The sequence below is a fragment of the Urtica dioica genome, chromosome 7, assembly GCF_054948205.1.
Source record: "Urtica dioica subsp. dioica isolate 48M chromosome 7, U.dioica_male_clone48M_v1_H2, whole genome shotgun sequence".
NCBI lineage: Eukaryota > Viridiplantae > Streptophyta > Magnoliopsida > Rosales > Urticaceae > Urtica > Urtica dioica.
The window spans coordinates 19,084,277-19,109,004 of NC_142762.1; the positions used below are offsets into that span (position 1 = coordinate 19,084,277).

The following is a 24,728-nucleotide window of genomic DNA, read 5'->3' on the forward strand; positions in this document are numbered from 1 at the left end:
TCTACGGTCAAGTAGAAAACGTCATTGTCTTGACGTATCAGAACAATTGTCGTGTCGTCTTATTTCAATGTCGTTGGTTCGGTGACCAAGATCCGAGGAAAAGGACACGCAACGACAATAACTTGACAAGCGTGTATGTGGCAAAAGACTGGTACAAAGACGAGCCATTTATTTTGGCAACTCAAGCGAAACAAGTTTTCTACTCGGAAGATAACTTCAATGGTCCTGATTGGCGAATCGTCGAAGAGTGTAATCATCGAAATGTGTGGGATCTTCCTGATATTGACCTCATTCTTGGTCAATCTTCGTCTTCAGTTCAGTTGTCAGTAGAACCGTCAGATTTAGATTCACCATCGACGCGTCATCAGTCTGCAATACCAGAGCCCGTGAGCAACGACGCAATGAACTTGTTGGAAAATATTGAAGAAGAAGAGTTTATCGATGACGAAGAAACTGAGGACGAAGAATTGATGGAAGAAGATGATTTGTCAGACGACGATGATTGATAGTATATAAGGTTTTTCATTAATTTACTTACTAAATTAACTGATTTAAATCATTACGAACGAATGCATAACTAAATAAATTTTGTTTTGAATTTCAGATGGCTGCGGCTACAGGAGTTGGAGGCAGCGGAGGCGGGGAAAACGAGCGGCGGGACGACAAAGCAAACGTCGCGACTAGTGTTTTATTAGATATTTTGTGTATAGTAGATTATTATTTACATATTTCTCGATAACCGAAAACGTACGTAACCGGATTTTAAATTATATTATATTTCTTGATTTGGATAATATAATTTAGTTTTTATTTGATTTTTCATTTTAGAATTTCATAAATAAAAAACCATAAAAATAAATAATTAACGACGAAAAAATAAAAAAATAATAATAATAATTAGCGACGACAAAGTCGTCGCTAAATATTATTACACAGAAGTATTTAGCGACGACTTTGTCGTCGCTACTTCACGCGGGAAATTTTCGCGCGTGAATTAGCGACGACTTTCCTGTTTCAAAATGGAAAAAAACTTCTCGTCACGACATTTAGGGACGAGATTATCGTCGCTAATATCGTCGGTAAATATTTAGCGACGACAAAATCGTCGCTAAATATATTTAGGCACGCACATTTAGCGACGATTTTTATCGTCGCTAAAATCATCGCTAAAGAAATTTAGCGACGATTATGGGGTTTTTAGCGACGAAAAAAATCGTCGGTAAATGTCGTATTTGTTGTAGTGAGAAGGTATTATTTAAGTTTAAACCTCTATAAGATATACACATTTATAGAAAGTGAGAGCGAGGATGGAGGACCTGGACAATCCGTTATTGGAGTAGTACGAGTCAAGAAGACGGATTACCGTGGTCAAGAAGTCTTTAAGGTTGAAAATCTTCTTGACGGCTGCTGCTATTGACGAATGCTCAAATTGTGATGTTGGGTATGGCCGGAAGGCTCATGAAGAACTTCACACACATTCAAATCACTGGAATTAAATTTTTATATAGTTTATGTTTGCTTGGTTACAAACAATTTCAATTTGGTATATAAGACGACCATTTCATTACATAGTGAAGGACTAATACATAGGGGACCTTTGGGCATAATCGTTTAGAAATTTTGGTCACTATCACATTTTATGGAAACTTAATTTGATCGTTTTGTTACTCGGTCTGGTCACGCTACGCGTGAGAGGGGGTATTGAAGTAGGAAAGCCCCACATTGGTTGTGTGAGTGAATTAACATGTGTTTATATTTTAGTTGGACATGTCCACTTGACACCAATTGATTTTAATATAGAATTTAACAAATATAAAATACAAATTCAATGTTAGATTATATGTAAACATCATGTATTAATAAGAGCAAAACATAGGAACACATAGTATCGTCAATTAATGTCACTAGACGATCTTTCTCTAAGCTTTCAAATGATGTTTTTTATTACGTGGTAAATAACTTATATATTCCTACGATTTTACAGTTACATTTTCATTACAAGTGAAATTACGAGATCCTGGAGCGAGAGAGGAAGCCCAAATCAGCTAGTTTCAAGTAGAGCTAGTGCAAATGACGGCAACCCTTAACGGTGATCATGCCAAAGACATTTACCCTCTCAAATTAGTTGAGAGCTTTACGGTCTCTAAGGTAGTCAAATATTGCCAGGCGCGTTTGAGGCATTCTTCGATGAGTGCGAGAAGGTCAAACAAAGTGGGATCGATGACTCAAAAATCATTATTTGTGTGGCAAGCGAGTCCATGTCGCCACCAAAATGACCTAAGTCTGTTGCTCAAAAAATATTTTCATGTTTGGTTTGTGACAATTGAGTGTCGTCCTGAATTATATCAAATGTTGTTGAACTTGATAATCACAAGTGCTCAGTCATAAAAACTATTGTTTTCTCGTATCCAATACCATTTCACTTTATTATTGATTGTTGAACTAATTATTGGAAAATTGTGTGTTTATTAATATCAAAGAGAATTTAATAAAGTTTATTGGATATTAAAGAGAATTTAATACCAAGTTATTGGTTGATTTGTGGCAAATATTCGACTGGGTTTCACTCATCGAATCTGGAATTTTTTTACTGATTCTTATTACTCGTTGTGAGAGGTATAAGATCGATTATTTATTTGCCAAAATCGTAGCAAAGGTGAATGAGGAATTGATGCTCAAAAATTGTTAAGGAAACTTTGAGTGTGTTGTGAATGGCATGCACATACAAGAGTCTCACATGGATTAAATATGTGAATATTGTTGTGATTATATGTGATAAAATTGGAGCGGATGCAAGCCCAAGTCCATCACGTACACCTGTGCGCGCCACCACTGTCCGCCCAGTCGATCGGGCGAGTTGCGAGCGAGCCGAGCTTCACTTGGCTGAAGTCTATTTTTGGGCTGATTTCCTTAATTAATTTTAATATTTTACAAAATTATTTTCCCATTTTAATGGTTGTTAAAGTGCACTAATGGAATGGTAATAACCGTTCACTTATGATGTAGCGTTTCGTACCGTTTGTAACCATCAAATTCTTGACGCAATTATGGTGTTAATTTTGAATGTTTCAGACATTGTTGGCTAAGCATGTATAAGGCTGAAGGCTGGTCTCATTTAGACATAAGCAGAACACACAAAATATCTTTCAGCTTTCCTCTCAATTCTCTCGCGGTGGTGGTAGATTTTTTGGCACGTGTTCAAGTTTGCCGGAGTTCAACAACTTGGTACTTTATTCATCTCATACGTCGTTGTATCTTGGGAGGCAGTTAATCATGTTTTTCAAGCACTCGCCGAGAGAGCAATAATGCTTTAAAGAGATCGTCAAACGATCCTAGACGTGTTCTCCATTTCATTTTCGTTTACCAGCCTTGGTTGAATCCGGTTGTATTCTTTTATTTTTTTTCACGTGTCTACATATTTGTTTATATTAGTTTTTTATTGCTTTTATTTAATTATTTATGCAATTTGTCTTATTTTTCCGCTTAGTATTAGCAATATGCATAACAATATTTTCTATTTGTATATTCAATAAAATAAATATATACAGTCGAGTGATTTATCGAGAACCTTTTATTTTTTAAAGTGGTGGCATTGCTTTATAAAATGGTGGTTAAGTGGTCAAAATTTACAAAATTGCATCCATATAATGGTGGTTTTTCTTTTCTAATCAAAGTATTTTTTTTTCTCTTTCATGATCAAAGTCTCTCCTAATAATTGAAAAATATGTAAATGCATGAGAAAATGACATATATATACCCTGTGTTTTAATGAAATATCAGGTTTAACCTTTGTTTTTAAGAATGTCGAGTTCATACCTTTCGTTTAACTAAAATGATGAAATTATACCCTGAAATAAATAACAGTGCCATGAATCTTTTTTTTATTGACGTTTCATTGACGTTGACTATAATAATTATATGTAAACACAATTATATTTATTCATTCGCGTCATATATGTAATTTATTTAAAAACGAAAAAAAAAACAACAGTCTGTGAATCATGGAGAACGCAAAAAGAGTTTATTTTTCCTACTAAATTTGCCAAAGATAAGAAATGGGCCTTACTTGTCTGTAAAAGAGGTCAAAATTTACTAGTCAACAATTTTTAGAGATAAAAGCGGGCTTTATTTTGTTTCCTACTTTTATGGGGGGCCGCCTTATGCGATTAAGTGGCTTAAGGCAAGGGTCGCCCTACCCTGTCGACATCATCTTTCACCATTTTTGGCGAACCATAATATATAAGTCAATTAACACGTAACAACATAAAATAAAATAAAAAAAAGTTTAAAACATTTACTCAGCATCAAATGGTGTATAATCAGAGAGTATGAAAAAATAAAATTTCTCATTTCTTTCCTTTTAGCTTGTCCCACATGCGCTCTTCTTTTGGTTGATCACAATATTGGTGTAAGGACAATTTAACAAAATCGAAAAAATCTCCATTAAAAGAAGTTCGTATTGATCTAATTTTGTTTCTAGACAACATAATCCCATAAGTGTACATAATCATTAGCACACCCACTACTTAATTAACCTCAATTGTTAAATCATAAGCACAACCCACACTACCTAACGCATCTTAAATAACACCTCATAATGAAAGAAAACCTAAACCCCTATTTATATATACTTCAATTCGCTTGGATGATGTTCTGATGTTGACTTCGGTTTGATTATTAATCGCAAAAGTACACTATTTATACACGGCCAAACATACTACCTCTCTCTCTCTCTCTCATCACGAATACAAATAAACTACTCAAACATGGATTCGGAGTCGAGAAGTAAGAGGAGCTACCCCATAAAAACCGTGGTGGTTTTGGTTCAAGAGAACCGGTCGTTCGACCACATGCTAGGATGGATGAAATCCCTGAACCCCGAGATCGACGGTGTCGATGGAACTCAATCAAACCCAATCTCAACTGCTGGTAATAATAATAACAATAATAATTCCATCACCAAGCGGATCTTCTTCCGCGATGCAGCAGCCTTCGTCGATCCCGACCCCGGCCACTCCTTCCAGGCCATTTACGAGCAGGTTTGGGCATCAAATAATTGATCTTAGTGAAGGGCACGTGGTTTATTTGTGTTAATTTTATTACAAAATTATAATTTGGCTCCTCATTCACAACATCACTAATTATTTTATTAAAAACTATACAGGTACAGGTTTGTTGAAAAAAAAATCTAATTTTATTTTGAGTATTATATTTTATCAAATAACTGATGCCTTAAAAATACGATTAAAATAAGTTACAAATTTAAAATATGTAATTTGTTTTTGTTGAAATTATCAGCAAAATTTTGACGGGTAAAAAAATGTCAAAAAAGTAGAGGGAGTTTGACGTGGAAAAAAAAAAATCTATTGATACTTGCAAATTTTATATAATTCTCTATGAAACTATTTACATATATATTTTTTACTGCGACTTTAATTTCAATTTACGTGTTACATTAGATGACTACCTTTAAATTTGAGTAAGGATTTTGTACGCCACTGGGTGATAGGTATTCGGGGAGGAATGGAGCGAGGCGTCGGCGGGCAAGAAGGTTCCAGCGGCCATGCAAGGGTTCGCCGAGAACGCGGAGCGCACTGGGCCCGGGCTGGCAGAGATAGTGATGAACGGGTTTGGGCCCGATTCAGTGCCAGTGTACAAAGACTTGGTCTCCGAGTTTGCGGTGTGTGACCGATGGTTCGCGTCGGTCCCGGCCGCCACGCAGCCCAACAGGCTCTTCGTTCACTCTGCCACCTCGCATGGCATGACCGGAAACGACACGAAGCAGCTCATCCAAGGGTTTCCTCAGAAGACCATCTTTGAGTCTCTGCATGAACAAGGTCACTCTTTCGGAATCTACTTTGAATACCCTGCATCTACTTTCTTCTACAGGTATTACATTTATATACCATCGTCATTTAATTCAATTGAGAGCTAATGGTCTATAATATTGCTCGGAATGTTTATCAAGTCTTTTAAATTAATTTTAAAACGAAATTATTAGTTATTTACATTTAGACTGAATCCTTAATTAAAAAAATGATGTTCTTTTATGATAAAATAAATATTTAAAGGAAATAATAACATACAATAAATCCAAGGATAGCGGATGAGAACATAAAAATCCTATTGCAACCACTAGTTTAGAAATTTGTGTATGTCAAATTGTAGGGATATCAAACAAGTATCAGAGTGGGATCCAATGTTAACCGGTGTCCCTCTTCGTTATAATCTACAGAACAAAGTCACGCTCTCCGTTTTTCTTTTTTTCTAAGTCACGCTCTCATTCTTTGATCATTATGACGATATCGCTAGATTATTATCCAGTTTAATTTATTAGCTAGCTGGTTTGTACTAACCTTTGATTAAAATATTTAAAAAGTTCCTTGAAATAGTTCAATGGGGTCCAATAAAGTATACGCGATTACCTGATCAAGATGCATATGGTGACCAAATACAGATGGATATACTTGACTAACAGCACATCATGACAATTATAATACTAATGAAATATTTAAATCTCTGTCCGAATTGAAGCGATATAAAATTATTTTAAGCGTGTACCCTAATTTATAATATAATTTGGTTATTTAAATTATTATAGCTATTAGAATTCAACTTAATGCTACGTGTTTACTCCAAAATAAACCACCAGATAAAGTTAAGTTAAATATTAATAGCCGGTTAACAAAGCAAGACGAAAATAGAAAGCTAAATGAAAACATGTGCGAAGTCCTGATGAAAAAATTAATATATCAATTTATTATTTTACAGCATTGATTTTTGTCACGAGTGAACGACCGACACTTCCCCACCAAAAAGTGATAACCACAAAAAATTATTTAAGATTCTTCCACTTATCACGTATACAATGGATCGTCAAAAGTCGGACCTGTGATAAATAGCATTGCTCATTTATTAATTATGCAAAAGAAGACCAAAGCTGCGATCGTAAAGAGAAACGATTTTAATACTTGTTTTTTTAATTTTCAAATACTAATCATCGGAGATTCTACACGTGATCCTATGGAGGATTTTTTTTTTTTTTTTTTTTTTTTTTGGGAATGGAGAGCACTAAATATTCTTTCATAACGTGCATTTGCGAACGTAATTTCCAAATACTAACATTCAACCCCATCATCCTTGAAATTCGTTGAATTGTTGAAGCTTAGAATCATAAACGTGTATGTACTAGTATTACTAATTATTTCATGGAGATGATATTATTAGGGTAATTTAGCAAAATAACCAATTTAAACGTTGATAATTGTTAAATAGCCAAGGTTTGGTAAATAGTATGTAAATAGTCATTTTTATATATTTACAAACGTAAATATCAAGTAAATAGCCACTGCCATATTAAGCCACGTCATCATTTATGGCTATTTACTTAATATTTACCAAACATTGGCTATTTAGCAATATCAAACGTTTAAGTTGGTTATTTTTCTAATTTTTTGTATTATTATTCTTACACCACTTTATCAAAACAAGTATTTGTGATAATTAGTCAATTTTTTACCTTTTTTTTATAACTTCAGTTTTATTTTATTAAAAAATAGTCCACTAAACCAAATTAAATTAATTAACATAATCAAGTTAATTAATTTATTTTAGCCTGAAAGACTATTTTCCGAAATAAATTAAATTAACATAATCGGTTAATTAATTTATTTCGACCTAATGTACAAATTTTTTAATAAATTGAAACTGAGTAAATTTTTTAAAGAATGATGGATTATTGGACTACTTACCTAATTTCTCCTTATCAAAACCAACTAAAAAATAAGTATTAATATATTTATTAGTATTGCATTCATACAAAGACGGTTATACTTTTTAATGAAGTTGGCCACGAAATTCAAAATTTTGTGACAAATTAATAACGAATTTTCCAATTTTCATGTCACAATTTTATAATCTACACAGCTAAAATTAAAAACTAAGTTTATAACAGAGTATACTTAAATATAGTGAACAAGCTTCAACAAATGAGAATGATACAAATCTACCTTTTTTTTTACTATTGATAATCGTTGACATTGATTTTAAGATGATGCATGCAGTTAATATTGATATAAAATATGGAAAATATCAATTATATCTTTTGGGTTTAGTCAAGTGTTGGGTCTATATTAACTGCATGCATCATCTTAAAATCGCGTTTGAGCTTCTCCACTCGTTGAGGAGGAAAACTAGCGGGAAACGTGGGGTGGCGGCAATAAAACTTGACATGAGCAAAGCCTATGATAGGGTGGAGTGGGGCTTTGTCGAGGCTATGTTGAAGAGAGTGGGTTTTGGGCCTAAAATTGTTGCGGTGTTCATGGAGTGTATCTTCACTCCCTCGTTTTCGGTGGTCATTAATGGCCGGGTGGGAGGGAAAATTGTTCCGACGAGGGGGCGTTGCCAAGGGTGCCCCCTTTCACCCTATCTCTTTCTTTTGTGTGCGGAGGGGTTCTCCGCTCTTATCCGAGGCCAAGAGAGGTTAGGCCTTTGGAGAGGATTCGCTTGTTGCTCGGGGGCTCCTCGGATTTCGCACCTCTTGTTTTCCGATGATAGTCTCCTCTTTTGTGAGGCAAATGAAAGGAATTGTCGGGCCTTGCGAAAAGTGTTGGAAGTGTACGAGCGGGGGTTGGGGCAAACGGTGAATCTTGAGAAGTCTACGTTTTGTGTCTCCCGGAATGTGGGAGAGGAAGAGGCGGAGATGGTCTCTCGGTGGCTCGGTATTCCTCTCACATCGGAGCTTGAGAGCTACCTTGGACTCCCGGTTCGGGTCGGTAGAAGGAAAGTCTTGCTTTTTAGCAACATCACGAATCGGGTCCAAAAGCAACTCCAATCTTGGAGGGCGAAAGTTTTTTCGGCGGGGGGTCGAGAGGTGCTTATCAAAGCGGTGGTTCAAGCGATTCCGGCCTACTCTATGAGTCTTTTCAAGCTTCCGGTCACCATCATCGACGAGCTCCACCGACTCATTGCCCGGTTTTGGTGGGGAGGGGGGGGGGGGGGGGGGGGGGTCGGAGGACAAGCGGAAAATTCACTGGAAACGATGGGAGCTCATTGCGAGGCCTAAGGGTGAGGGCGGGCTAGGCTTCAAAGATCTCGGTGACTTTAATCGGGCGCTCGTTGGCCGCCAAGTGTGGCGTATGATCCGATTCCCGGAGTGCTTGATGACACGGGTCCTCAAGGCTAAATACTTCCCGAATTCGTCGGTGCTCGAGCTTCGGAGTAAGGGCCATTTCTCTCACCTTGGGAAGAGTCTTTGTTGGGCGTTAGAGTTACTCCACAAGGGATTGAGATGGCAAGTGGGCGAGGGAAATTTGAGGGCCTTCGGGTGCCCATGGATTCCGCGAGCGGGGGCCCTATCTCTCACCTCTTCCGAGCCGGATGATCACTATCCTTGGCGGGTGGTGGATTTCTTCTCTCTAGAAGGATGGAATCATGGGTTATTGGAGGCTTATCTCTCCCCTTATGATGTGACGGCAGTTAGAAGTATCCCCATTAGTAAAGAAGGCGGAGCGGATAGGTTGGTGTGGCATTTCGAAGACAACGGCTCCTACTCGGTTCGCTCCGGGTATCGTTTGGCGAGATCGGAGATCATAGGAAGCGCCTCGTGCTCTAGTGGGGAGGAGGCTCGATGGTGGACTAAGTTGTGGGCCTCTCCGATTCCGCCGAAGATCAAGCATTTGGTTTGGCGTGTGTGGTTCGAAGCTATCCCGTCCATGGGGAATTTGCGGAAGCGGGGGGTCAAATGTATTCCTTTTTGTGAGTATTGTGGGACGAGCTCGGAGTGCGCGTTACATGCTGTGTGGGACTGTGAGCGGGCACAAGCTCTTTGGCGGGCCTCGTTGTTGAGGAGGTGGGTCGGCAAGACGGGGAATCTCTCCTTCAAGGAGATTTGTTTCCGGGCAGCCTCGGCTCTCTCGGGAGAGCATTTTGAGCTCTTCTGTGGGTTGGTCTGGGTAGCGTGGTCGGACCGGAATTCGCGTCTCTTTGAGAACGCTACGAAATCGCCGGAGACGTGGGTCAACGAGGTGGCTGGCTGGATCGAGAGCTTCAAGACCTGCTCGGCGTCGCTGGAGCAGGCCAAGCGGGAGACCGAGGCCGGGGCTGAGGGGTGGACGAGACCGTGTAGGGGTGAGTTGAAGCTCAATGTCGACGCGGCGTGGTCAGATGGTGGGGTGCTCACAATGGTGGGAGGGGTGATACGTGACCACAACGGAGGTGTGGTTGGCGTGGTGGCCAAGGGGATACAGTGGGTCGATTCCGCGCTGTCCGCGGAATGTTACGCGATTTGTGAAGGTCTCCGGTTTGCTAGGAAGCGAGGTTGGCGGGTTTCGGTGATCGAGTCCGATTGTCTTCGGGCGACGCAGTTGATACGCGGCGAGCAGACCCTCGGGCGGCAGGGTACGATTGTGGCGGACATTATCTCCGAGCTCAGGCGATTACCTTTGCGGGACGGGCTGCTGTGGGTCCCCCGGAAGTGTAACAATGCAGCGCACGAGGTGGCTAAGTTTCAGCGTGATGCCCTCACCGACGATGTAGAGTTGTCTTCTTGCCCACAGTGGCTTTCTCATTGTATTGTTGCTGATGTTTTTGCCTCTGTTTGAGGTTCTACTACTGTGGTTTGTTTCAAAAAAAAAAAAAAGTGTTGGGTCTATAGCCTGAATTTTCAAGTCTATCACTCATCCCCTCAATTTCTTGTTTATTATTATATTAACCACTCAATTTTACAGATCACTAAAAAATATATCACATAGTATAAATTTTACTCAACTAGTTTTCCAGTGAAATTACCAAAAAGACATATATTATAGGTTTATTTAAGAGATTTTTAACTAATTAGGTCACTTTAAACATGTGATTTTGGATCTAGCCTACGTTTGACAATTTTTAGGGATATAGCCAAATGGCTTATGTTGCAATAATTAAGGTTTGATTTGCCTTTATTTATTAACAAATTCGTCACTTTCTTCCTCTTATTTTTTTTCAAATAATTTTTTTTGCATCAAAACTTCAAAAATTCGTATCTTTCTCATACGAACTCGAAATTGAGTGATTTCAGATCCTACAAATTTCTGGCGTCGAGATCTTCAAAAATAGACTCATTGTGTTTGATGAAAAATTATGTTTAATGCATCATATTTACGTTTCCATTTATTTTTTTGATAATTTCAAAAAATTTCAGTTATTTCTATATTTAAGTAGGAACGTGATTTTTCTACATCTATGGTATTAAACATGATTTTTCATCAAACACAATGGATCTATTTTTGAAGATCTCGGCGTCACGAATCTGTAGGATTTGAAATCACTCAATTTCAAGTTCATATGAGATAGATATGGTTTTTTTGAAGTTTTTATGTAAAAAAAGTGTAGGAAAAAAGTAGGAGAGAGAAAATGACGAATTTGTTGATAAATAAGGGGAAATCAGACCTTAATTATTGCCACATAAACATGTTGGCTATTTCTCTAAAAGTTGTGAAACGTAGGCTAAAAACAAATTTTATAGTTTCATTTTGGCTATTTTGCTACGCTGCCCTTTATTTAATCCCCTAATATGCTTATCAGTGAAATTTAATGAAATCTACGAAAATTCATAAAAACAAATCCGCACAAATTGACTTCAACAATATTCACTCTCGTAAAAAAAAGCATTCGCTCTAAAATAGGAGTAGGATAAACCAATGATTTAAATGCGGTTTTCGATACCGTTTCGAACCTCCAAATTTACGAAAAATCGACACGCCGACAGAAAATCGAACGGAAAAAATATGGAAAACAAAAATAATATACTGTTTTCAAATGCCGTTTTCGATGGAAAATCGAAAAACCGATGAAAAATCAAACGGAAATAATATCGTAAAATATATTAAAAAAATATACCTATAATATATACATACATATATTTTTTCAATTTTTATACATATATAAAAAAAGAAAATACATTGTACATAACTTTTATTTCTTAGAAAATTGTATATATATATTGTAACAATGTACTAGTAAAGTGTGTATATATATAATATACATAAATATTGTATCATTGTGTATATATATATTTTTAAAAAGAAGTTTAGAAAAATGATATTAGAAAATAGATTAATTATATATATTATACATAGAGGGAAATCAAGGGAAAGATATATTGAATTGGGCTCTCACTAATTATGGATCCTATAGAGCAATATTGAAAATCTGCCTACTCGTATAATATATACAATATATATATATCTATATATATATATATATATATCTATATATATATATATCTATATATATATATATATATCTCGAAAAAGAATTAAAAAAAGTATGTGTCAGACTCAGACTCAATTGTTTTCTCTTTTAAACAAAAGATTTCTTCTCTTCTCTCTCCTCTATCTTCTTTCTTCCCCGTCTCCTATCTCTGTTCTTTCTCCCACTTCAGAATTCACAACCCTAAAAATTAACAACAAAAAATTTCCGGTGTGCCATCGTTTGTAGCGCGTTCTTCAGACTACGGTCATCGTTTTGCAAAACGACGTGTCGTTTTCTCGAATTTCGAACGATTTTTAACGACAAAATGAAAAACACTATCTGCGTCGGCCGTTGAGCTCCAGGTAGCGACGGCGCCGTCGATTTTCGTCGACTTTCGCCGGCGTTTAGAACCTTGGGATAAACTAAACCCATAATTTATCAATTTTTCGTAATTTTACGATAAAAATCAACTAAAAAATATAGTAAGTAATATATTTTAGTGATTTGTAAAAGTGGACTTAATTTAATAATAAAGATGGGCGATGGTACTTGAAAATTGAAATGTATTGAAGATTAGTAGTATTGCTTAGGCCAAAAAATGAGAAAGTATGGTTATTGTATAGGCCCAACATAAAGAAAGATAAGTGCAAATAGTCGAAAATAATTGTTTTTCGTAATTTTTTTCAATATTAGCTGTGAAATCTTTTAATTTTTATAAATAATCATTTTCAATAACAGTTAACCAAATTTCAATAGTTGCTGACAAGATTTCAATAATAATTAATCAGGTTTCAATATGTGTTGATCATATTTCAATAGATATTGATGATATTCATTAACAGTTAACTAGATCTTGGTTAACTAGATTTCAATAGTGTATTTCTAGGTCACGAAATAGAAGAGTGCAATCGTCGGACCTGGGCAATGGTGAGGCCTTCCCACTCTCCTCTGGTCAAGAAGTGTGGGGGATAGCTGTATATGGAATCACCAGCGAAGTCATGTTTCATCCGAGTGGACGACATGATTGTGCGACTGATGGAAACAGAGGCGTTGACACCACTCTCTCAGGCCAAGATTGAAAAAAAGACTAAATGGGCTAGATCTAGAAGGTAGAGAAAAAACTATGGAAAAGACAAGTACACAGGGGTGGCAAGCTGGGAGCTCCGTAATAAAGGCGGGAAGGGAGAGAGCCAGCGAGAGGAACTCCGGTGGCACTAAGACGATCAAGCAACGTGAGGTACATGAGGATTGGCAAAATAATAGAAGGGAGCGATCTAGATATTCTGATAGAGATATTTTAAGAAATGTAAACAAGATTAGATATCTCAAGCAAGATGGAAGGAGTAGAGAAGTTCACCAAGGAACTCCAGCTGGCTTTCATGGTGGGTTTACAAGATGAGGCTTATTTGAATACAAGCGAGAGAAAGGTGATTAAACCCAGGAAGAAGACGGTGGGAAGCAACTCCAACAAAGGCAAGATAACTCCGATCAAGATTGAGGCTCTTTGCTCGGATGGGAAAATCGCTGATACCTCATTAACATTGGCCGAGGAGGCGGGCTTTAACAACCCCCTACCTCGTCAATGTTAGTCCTCTCATGAAATTATTTTGATCTCAATGGAGACCAAACGAATGAGATCCTCTGGAGTCTCATTCGTATTCACAATCCGGATATAGCGGTTCCTTTGGAAACAAAAATGGGGGTGGGTGTAGGATGCAAAGGGCGAGAGAAAAAAATGGGTTTTTGAGGGGGTGTGGGGCTCGGGGCTTGTCGAGAGGTAATTGTATGTGGTGGAGGAAAGGTATAAATTTGGATATTTTGAAAGTAACAAAAAATTACATATGAGGTATATAGCTAGAGCGGAATCTAGAGAGTTAGATTGGGATATTTGGAGTGTGTATGGTCCCTCGAATTTGAAATATAGGCGGGTGTTTTGGAATGAGTTGGGGAAATTAGTGGGTACATCGGGAAGGGATTGGGCTCTCTTGGGGGATTTAAATTAAATTGGTAATGCGGGGGACAAAGTGGGGGGGGGGGGGGAGATTTGGTTACGTGGAACACCGGGAAAAACCTTAGAGACTTTTTGCAAGAGATCGGGGGTATAGATATAAGAGCCATTGGAGGGAATTTCATGTGGTCTAATGGGAGGGGTGTAAAAAAAAGAATCACAAAGAGATTAGAATGTGCTATAGTTAGTTCGGGTGGATTAGGAGATTTGGGAATGCGGGTGTTCGGAATCTCACTATTGTAGGATCGGACCATGCCCCTATATTACTTGATTGCTTTTTGAAGGAAGATCAAGGGTGGAGGCCATTCCGGTTCTACGGGGCGTGAGCGGACAAACCTTTTTGCAAGGATGTGGTCGAAGAGATGTGGAATAAAGATATCTCTGGGTTTGAAAGTTGGAAGCTTCATGTCAAAGCTAAAGAGGTGGCTTCTAAGACTATCCTTATAGAAGGGGCTTCTAAGACTCTTTCTAGTTACTTCGTTCTCTATTTCTATTTAATAGAATCCTTAGGAAAAACTTTTTGTTTCCATCGTGCTAAAAGAATTGTTGATGGCTTTAGTAAATCAAAGCCATTGTTTAATAGCTATTTTGCTTCACCTTTCCCTATAAAAAAAAGGTAAAATTGAACATTTAGTTACGATTAGAAATAAATTATCTAGTTTTTTCCATGGATTCCTTACTCATATTCATTCAATTGGAAGTATTCATCCAATAAAAAATTATGTTTCGGGAGCTCAAAGGATGACAAGCAAGGAGATGGTACGGAGAAAAGGCTCGGCTAAAGGCTGGTTTATGAAGGACGGCTAGTGGAGATCCAAACTGGAGGGATATCGAGGGCAAGTCTAGAGGAGAAGGCTAGTTTGAGTCTCGAGATCTTAGACCTAAACCGGAAATTGGAATCGGTTTGGCGTCAAAAATCAAGAGAGACGTGGCTTAAAGGAGACAAGAACACTCGCTTTTTTCACACTTCCGCCTTGGTGAGGAAAAAGAGGAACCACATTGGAAGAATCATGGATGATGAAGGAGTACATCTCAAGTGCATGGAGCTTTTCAACTCTTCAAATCTATATTTCCCTTCGAATTTGGAGAACTTGATAACTCCGATACTTGGAGACGAGGATAACGATAGGCTAGTGGCGATCCTGACAGGGAAGAAGTAAGGAAGACCGTGTGAAAATTTGGGATATTTTGGGAGACTCGTTGATAAAGTTCATGCAAGAGTTTTATTAGGAATGGGAAGCTTCTTAAGATTATCAATCTTTCCCCCGTGGTCCTTATCCCGAAGGTTGAAGGCGCCGAGACTTTCAAGAATTTTCGACCGGTAAGTTTATGCAATTTTAACTTTAAAGTCATCAGTCGTATTATTATGGCAAGACTAATAAGACATTTGGATGTTATAATCTCTCTGTTTCAATCCGCCTTTGTGCTCGGAAGGTGGATAGAGGAAAATACGCTTTTAGCAAGAGAAGTGGTGGCTAAGTTGACAAGGAAGAAAGATAAAGGGGGTCTCCTCGGGAGTAAAATAGATATGAGTAAAGTATATGATAAGATGGAGTAGTAGCTTCATACATCTTCGATGTTTCGGAGCCTCGGAGAAGTTTGTGGGGCCCATTGAGCAATGCATCACTACCATCTCTTATGCAATCCACCTAAATGTGAGTCCCTTAGAGAATAAGACCCCGGCCCGGGGCCTCCACCAAGCAGACCCACTATCACCTTATTTTTTTTATCTTAGCTACCGAAGTCTTGAGCAGGTTGCTATTGAGGGAAGAAGGGCAAGGAGGGCTCCACGGCATTATCATCGGGAGAAACCGGATAAGCATATCACACTTACTGTTTGCCGATAACATCATCATTTTCTGTCGGGCTAGAGGAGATGAAGAGCGGGCGGTGTGGAAATATCTTCAAAAATATCAAGAGTGGTCCGGGAAAAGAGTCAACGTTCAAAAATCCTGGCTTATTTTTTTTTTACAAATAGCTCGAATTTCCGTCGGAGAGAGATCACGTCTTGGTTGGGAATGATAGAGTGCAAACGAGATATTCATTATATTGGAAATCCTCTTTTTCCTTGACGTAATCAAGGAGAAAACTTCACGAAGCTTAAAAATAAGGTCTATGGAAGACTAAAAGGGTGGATGGCAAAAATCATCTTGAAGGCGAGACGTGGCACACTCATCAAGGCAGTTATCCAAAGCATTCTCATCTACGCCATGGCCAATTTTCGACTTCCAAAGTATTTTTTCGAAGCCTTAGATAAAGTTAGTAGAAGATTTTGGTGGAACGGGCATAATGACGAGGAGAGGTTTCCAGCTTTATCGAGTTGGAACACGATATGCCAACAAAATCTTGTGGAGGATTGCGGTTCCAGAAATTCGAAGACATCAACACGGCTCTTCTTTGCAAGTTAGGATGACACATGACGGCGAATTTGAGATTATTATAGGTGTCTATTCTCAAGGACAAGTATTGTGGAAATGAGAGCGGGGGGATTCGGGAGGCTAGCAGGGTATCATGTCGATGCAACACATTATTCGGAGCAACTCGTGCTACTTGGTTGGGAGTGGTAATACGATACCCATAGTAGGGATCAATTGGTTCCAACATGCTGAGATTTGGAGAATGAGACAAGGAATAGGCCAAGCTCCGAGAAGAGTCAGCGACTTATTCCGCCCGAATACAAGATTGTGGGATCGGGCAAAGATAAGAGATTGGCTGGGAGATGATATGGTGGAGTTAGCCGAGGAGTTGCAGGTGTTGAGGGAGCCAAAAGACGATAAATTAATTTGGCTGGGATCACTGAAAGGAAGTTTTGATCTCAAGTCGGCTTATTGGACTATAGCAGAAGCAACCTGCAATCCGAAAATTGAGATGTGGAAAAGGCTTTAGAACTCTAAACTCCCCGAAAACCTCAAAGTTTTGTTGTGGAGAATGGCGATGAATTCTCTCCCGATGAGGACGAGATTAAATCAATGTTTCCCCGTGAAGGACAGATCATGTGTGTTCTGCGACGAAGAGAACGAAACCATTCAACATCTTTTTTTTCAGTGCCCATTTGTTAGACGATTCTGGATGTCGGAGGAAGATGGATGTAGGTGTGAGTGCGACAGAGAGAAGAGCAGCCTAGACTGGTTCAAAAAATCTTTGAGCGCAACAAGATGGTAAAGGATCTAGGCTACGACAAAGGCTTCTTTCTTCTGCAATCTGCGATTATTGCAGAAGCTGTGTGGCGATTCAGGAATGACAAAATTTTCGAGGACTCGCGCGATTCGACAGAGGCTCAGATCAGGATTTTTCGAAGTAGGTGCAAAGAAATCTGGAATTTAAAGGACACTACCGAGAAAGGTATTACACGTGGAGAAATCAATGGCGTCGAGGGACTCAGGTGGCAAAAGCCTCTCCCGGGATGGGTCAAGGTCAACATGGTTGCCAATTTTAGAAGCTCAGAAGTCGTGGTGGGGATGATGGCCCGCGATTTAGATGGGGAAGTGGTCTGGATGTTGAGAAGCTCGATCATTGCAGCAACGCAGATGGAAGCAAAAATGGCTGGAGTGTATTTAGCGATTTTAGTGGCGAAATTTCGTAATGTGCATCGTTTATTGGAGAATGGGATAACAAGCAAATTGTTGAGAGCTTGGAGAAATGTGATTGCTGTCCAAATTGGAGCTTGGAACCTCTCTTTGATTAGATTCTTAGAGCTACAGAGTCTTTCAGTTGTTTTAAGTGTATTTGGATTTCTAGAAGTGCGAATACAATGGCTCATAGGCTTTGTAAGAGCATTGGGGATAATCACACAACTGGATTTTGTTTTTGTAGCGATGTAACGCCGGTGGTGCATAATGCAATCCTTTTTGGTTGCCGTTGAATGAAATTTATGGGTTTCAAAAAAATATATATTCTCTATACCGAATTAACATAACTAACTTCTACGTACTATAACTATTGGCTATGGTGCTATAATGTTTGTTTCAGCATGATTATTTTGTTATATATTACTTTTCATAAAAGAAAAAAAAAACGCTTTATAAACAAGCTACCAAGATCATATCAATTTAAATATCAATGGAATTTAATATTAAGGCTTAGAAAGTAGTAATTGTTTTACTAGACAAATGTCTCTTAACTTTGGCTTGCAGGAACTTGAGAAAATTGAAGTACATAAAACACTTTCATCAATTTAGCGTGCATTTCAAGAAGCACTGCGAAGAAGGAACTCTCCCAAACTATGTGGTGATCGAGCCGCGATACTTTGATCTTTTGTCGATTCCTGCGAACGATGACCATCCCTCACACGACGTGTCGGAAGGCCAAAGGTTCGTCAAAGAAGTCTACGAGGCTCTCAGGGCGAGCCCTCAGTGGGATGAGATGTTGTTCGTGGTTGTCTATGATGAACACGGAGGATTTTACGATCATGTCCCTACCCCTATCAATGGAATCCCTAGCCCTGATGACATCATTGGTGAAGCGCCTTATAATTTTAATTTTGACCGCCTTGGAGTTAGGGTTCCAGTCATCCTCATATCTCCATGGATAGAACGCGGGACAGGTACATTTTTTTTTTTTTAATAATTTTTTTCATTAGTGATTCGAGCTCATTTCTTCATTTGATGGGTGGTGATGCTTGTCAGCGAGCTAGCCTCTCATTTTTTTTAAGGGAAAGTAATTATACATAATTAACTCATTTTAAAGTCTTTACAATTTTCACCATACTTTTATCATATTTTAAAATTTAGCTAAACACTACTAAAAAAAATATTTCTCTTTTTCAAGGTTGGTTGTTTTTTTATATATATTTTAATTATGAGATAAAAAGATAATTAAAACGATCAAATTAAGTTGCCATCAAATGTGATGGTGACCAAATTTCTAAACAATTGTGCCCAAAAGTCCCCTATATATTAATCCTTCACTATGTAATGAAATGGTCTTCTTATATACCAAATTGAAATTGTTTATAACCAAGTAAACAAAGCACTATATAAAAACTTAATTCCGGTGATTTGAATGTATGTGAAGTTCTTCATGAGCCTTCCGGGCCATACCCAACATCACAATTCGAGCATTCGTCAATAGCAGCAACCGTCAAGAAGATTTTCAACCTTAAAGACTTCTTGACCAAGCGCGACGAATGGGCTGGAACCTTTGAATCCGTCTTCTTGACCCGCACCACTCCAAGAACCGATTGCCCAGGTCCTCAATCCTCGCTCTCACTTTCTATAAATGTGTATTTCTTATAGAGGTTTAAACCTAAATAATACCTTCTACACCAGTGATATAAAGTTATAAAATGTTTGTCAACTTAAATAACTTGACAATCTTATAAAAGACACTAATTTAATTTTATCTTGACCACTAAACATTAATAGAAGTTAAAAAATTTTGAGTTCTTGGAGTTAGAATATTTCTTTTTAATTCATAATTTTTGTACATAAATATATTTTAAAATGTTTAGGTATTTGATTTCATAATAAAAAAATATTTATTTTATAAAATGTATTGAACATTCTAAATTTGAAGACCATTTTACGCAAAAAGTTAATTTATTGATCAGAATACACTAGCATTATACTTAATAGACTACTTGTAACCATTTTTTCATTTATTTATAGAGAATTATAAACGAATAGCAGTCTTTGGTAAACCTATTAACAATGAAAATGCACAATATATTTCCCATTCTAAGTTTGTTAACAAAATAGTATAAAATACAAATTCAAAGTTAAATTATATGTAAAAATCATGTATTAATAAGAGCGAAACATAGTAACAAATAGTATCGTCAATTAAAGTCACTAGGCGATCTTTCTCTAATATTTCAAATGAAGTTGTGTGACACAGTGAATAACTATATATTCCAACGATATTACAGTTACATTGTCGGAACCAGTGAAATTACGAGATCGTGGAGCTAGAGAGGAAGCCCAAATCAGCGAGTTTCAAGCGGAGCTAGTGCAAATGACAGCAACTCTTAACGGTGATCACGCCAAAGACATTTACCCTCTCAAATTAGTTGAGAGCTTGACAGTCTCTGAGGCAGTCAAATATTGCCATGGCGCGTTTGAGACGTTCTTCGATGAGTGCGAGAAGGCCAAACTAAGTGGGATCGATGACTCAAAAATCATTGTTTGTGTGGCAAGCGAGTCCATGTCGCCACCAGAACGACCTAAGTCCATTGTTCACAAAATCTTCTCATGTTTGGTTTGTGACAATTGAGTGTCGTCTTGAATTATATCAAATACTGTTGAACTTGATAATCACGAGTGCTTAGTCATGGAGACTATTGTTTTCTCGTATCCAATATCATTTCACTTTATTATTGATTGTTGAACTAATTATTGGAAAATTGTGTGTTAATTAATATTAAAGAGAATTTAATATGAAGTTATGGAATATTAAAGAGAATTTAATACTAAGTTATTGGCTGATTTGTGAAAAAAATTCGAGTGGGTTCAACTCATCGAAACTGAATTTTTTTTTACTGATTCTTATTACTCATTTTTAGAGGTATAAGATCAGTTATTTATTTGCCAAAATCGGAGCTAAGGTGAATAAGAAATTGATGCTAAAAGTGTTGTGTTAAAAAACATAAAAAATAAAAAATAAAAAAAAATAAAAAATTGTTAAGGAAACTTTGAGTGTGTTGTGAATGGTGTGCACATACAAGAGTCTCACATGGATTAAATATGTGAATACTGTTGTGCTTATATGTGAAAAAATTGAAGCTGATGCAAGCTCAAGTCCATCACGCACACCCGTGCGCGTCGCCACCATCAGCCCAGTCGATCGGGCGAGTTGCGAGCGAGCCGAGATTGGCTTGTGACAATTGAGTGTCGTCTTGAATTATATCAAATACTGTTGAACTTGATAATCACGAGTGCTCAGTCATGGAGACTATTGTTTTCTCGTATCCAATATCATTTCACTTTATTATTGATTGTTGAACTAATTATTGGAAAATTGTGTGTTAATTAATATTAAAGAGAATTTAATATAAAGTTATGGAATATTAAAGAGAATTTAATACTAAGTTATTGGCTGATTTGTGAAAAAAATTCGAGTGGGTTCAACTCATCGAAACTGAATTTTTTTTACTGATTCTTATTACTCATTTTTAGAGGTATAAGATCAGTTATTTATTTGCCAAAATCGGAGCTAAGGTGAATAAGAAATTGATGCTAAAAGTGTGTTAAAAAACATAAAAAATAAAAAATAAAAAAAAAATAAAAAATTGTTAAGGAAACTTTGAGTGTGTTGTGAATGGTGTGCACATACAAGAGTCTCACATGGATTAAATATGTGAATACTGTTGTGCTTATATGTGAAAAAATTGAAGCTGATGCAAGCTCAAGTCCATCACGCACACCCGTGCGCGTCGCCACCATCAGCCCAGTCGATCGGGCGAGTTGCGAGCGAGCCGAGATTGGCTTGTGACAATTGAGTGTCGTCTTGAATTATATCAAATACTGTTGAACTTGATAATCACGAGTGCTCAGTCATGGAGACTATTGTTTTCTCGTATCCAATATCATTTCACTTTATTATTGATTGTTGAACTAATTATTGGAAAATTGTGTGTTAATTAATATTAAAGAGAATTTAATATAAAGTTATGGAATATTAAAGAGAATTTAATACTAAGTTATTGGCTGATTTGTGAAAAAAATTCGAGTGGGTTCAACTCATCGAAACTGAATTTTTTTTACTGATTCTTATTACTCATTTTTAGAGGTATAAGATCAGTTATTTATTTGCCAAAATCGGAGCTAAGGTGAATAAGAAATTGATGCTAAAAGTGTGTTAAAAAACATAAAAAATAAAAAATAAAAAAAAAATAAAAAATTGTTAAGGAAACTTTGAGTGTGTTGTGAATGGTGTGCACATACAAGAGTCTCACATGGATTAAATATGTGAATACTGTTGTGCTTATATGTGAAAAAATTGAAGCTGATGCAAGCTCAAGTCCATCACGCACACCCGTGCGCGTCGCCACCATCAGCCCAGTCGATCGGGCGAGTTGCGAGCGAGCCGAGATTGGCTTGTGACAATTGAGTGTCGTCTTGAATTATATCAAATACTGTTGAACTTGATAATCACGAGTGCTCAGTCATGGAGACTATTGTTTTCTCGTATCCAATATCATTTCACTTTATTATTGATTGTTGAACTAATTATTGGAAAATTGTGTGTTAATTAATATTAAAGAGAATTTAATATAAAGTTATGGAATATTAAAGAGAATTTAATACTAAGTTATTGGCTGATTTGTGAAAAAAATTCGAGTGGGTTCAACTCATCGAAACTGAATTTTTTTTACTGATTCTTATTACTCATTTTTAGAGGTATAAGATCAGTTATTTATTTGCCAAAATCGGAGCTAAGGTGAATAAGAAATTGATGCTAAAAGTGTGTTAAAAAACATAAAAAATAAAAAATAAAAAAAAAATAAAAAATTGTTAAGGAAACTTTGAGTGTGTTGTGAATGGTGTGCACATACAAGAGTCTCACATGGATTAAATATGTGAATACTGTTGTGCTTATATGTGAAAAAATTGAAGCTGATGCAAGCTCAAGTCCATCACGCACACCCGTGCGCGTCGCCACCATCAGCCCAGTCGATCGGGCGAGTTGCGAGCGAGCCGAGATTGGCTTGGTTGAAGTCTATTTTTTGGGCTGAATTCCCTCATTAATTTTAATATGTTACAAAACTAGTTTCCCATTTTAATGGTTGTTAAAGTGCACTAATGGAATGGTAATAACCGTGCACTTATGATGGAGCGTTTTGTACTGTTTGTAACAATAAAATTCATGACACAATTATGGTGTTAATGAGCATTGATTTTCAATGTTTTAAACATTGTTGGCTGATCCTATATAAGGCCGAAGACTGATCTCATTTAGACATAAGTAGAACATACAAAATATCTTTTAACTTTCCTCTCAATTCTCTCACGGTGGTGGTAGTTTTCTGGCACGTGTTCAAGTTTGTCGGAGTTCAACAACTTCATGCTTTGTTCATCTCGTACGTCGTTGTATCATGGGACACGGTTAATCATGTTTTTCCAGCATTCGATGAGAGAGCAATAACCCTTTTAAAAAAATCGTCTAATAAGCCTCGACGTGTTGTCCGTTTCCTTTTCGTTTATCGGCTTTGATTGAATCCGGTTGTATTTTTTTTCTCGTGTCTACATATTTGTTTATATTAGTTTGTCTTATTTTTCCGCTTAGTATTAGCAATATGAATAACACTATTTCCTATTTGTATATTCAATTTATCGAGAACCATTAAATTTTTAAAGTGGTGGCTTCACTTTATAAAATGGTGGTTAAGTGGTCAAAATTTACAAAATTGCATCCAAATAATGGTGGTTTTACTTTTCTAATCAGAGTCTTTTTTTTTCACTTTTATTACCGAAGTCTCTCGTAATAATTGAAAAATATGTTAATATTATTCATGAATTGAAAAAATATGTAAACATTATTCATGATAAATTATCTTTTGTATAAGTTATAAGTTATAAATTAAAAATTTATTTATTTTATTTTCTTAAGAGTCTTGACCTACAAAACAAAAAGAAGGATAAATCGAGAAAGTGATGAAATTTGAGAGAGAGAGAGAGAGAGAGATTTAAGATTGAGAGAGAGAGCCAAAACAAAGAGGTTAGGATTTGTATTATAAAGGATTAATAAAATAATAAAAGAGATCAAATTAATAGTCAAAACAATAATAAAATATTAAGACTAAAATACTCTTATTATAAATATATATATATATATATATATATATATATGTATATCTAATATATCACCTCAAACTCACTATGCATTAGCGTGAAGCTGCAGGAACAAATTAGATCTTAAGAAGCGAAAAAAGTCATTTCTAAAATCACAATTTTTTTTTATTTTCTAAAAGTCGTTTAGAAGCTTTACTTAATTGGCATCTACTGACTCGTATAAATATGACTTCTCGTTTGCAAATATTTCATCATGAGCACATCATTTGGGCAATAACAGCTCCTTTTGGAGTCGCCATTGATCGTACAAGATAAAATAAAAATTAATTCCTATATGTTCCTTATCAATCAACTTCATACCGGCCAGCTCTATAAAAAAACATGTACATCAAATTTAATGTAGAATTACAAGAATATAAGAAAAGCATATTGTTGGCGATTGTAAACAAGCCGAATATTTTGCATGATGGAAGTGATGAATGACAATGTGATGGTCTCATTTCGATAGTGGTGATGATTGAAATGTAAATCGATAACAATATGTTATGTGCGCTAATGAATACAGAGTTACGGTTAATTTGAATAACACTAACATTGTCACAATGCTTCTAGATCAGATCAGAAAGAGAAATACCCATGTCAACGTGTAGCTACCGCAACCACAATCTAGGAAGTAGTAGTAGATGTAAGTTATGTATTTACTTAAGTGTAATAAGTCTTTTTTAAGGAAACTTTATGTAAAGCTGAATTCAAATCAATAA

At 36.8% G+C, this 24,728-nt stretch overlaps 1 protein-coding gene across 1 annotated transcript; it reads left to right on the forward strand.

The window, feature by feature from the left end:
• The first annotated feature begins 4,580 nt into the window (after window positions 1–4,580).
• Window positions 4,581–20,552, forward strand: LOC149390314 (non-specific phospholipase C4-like). Its single transcript, XM_089620510.1, has 5 exons — window positions 4,581–5,039; window positions 5,510–5,889; window positions 18,373–18,782; window positions 19,253–19,426; window positions 20,106–20,552. Exons 1-5 carry the CDS (start codon window positions 4,767–4,769, stop codon window positions 20,447–20,449), a joined length of 1,581 nt encoding a protein of 526 aa, XP_089476636.1. The 5' UTR covers window positions 4,581–4,766; the 3' UTR covers window positions 20,450–20,552.
• The last annotated feature ends 4,176 nt before the right edge of the window (window positions 20,553–24,728 follow it).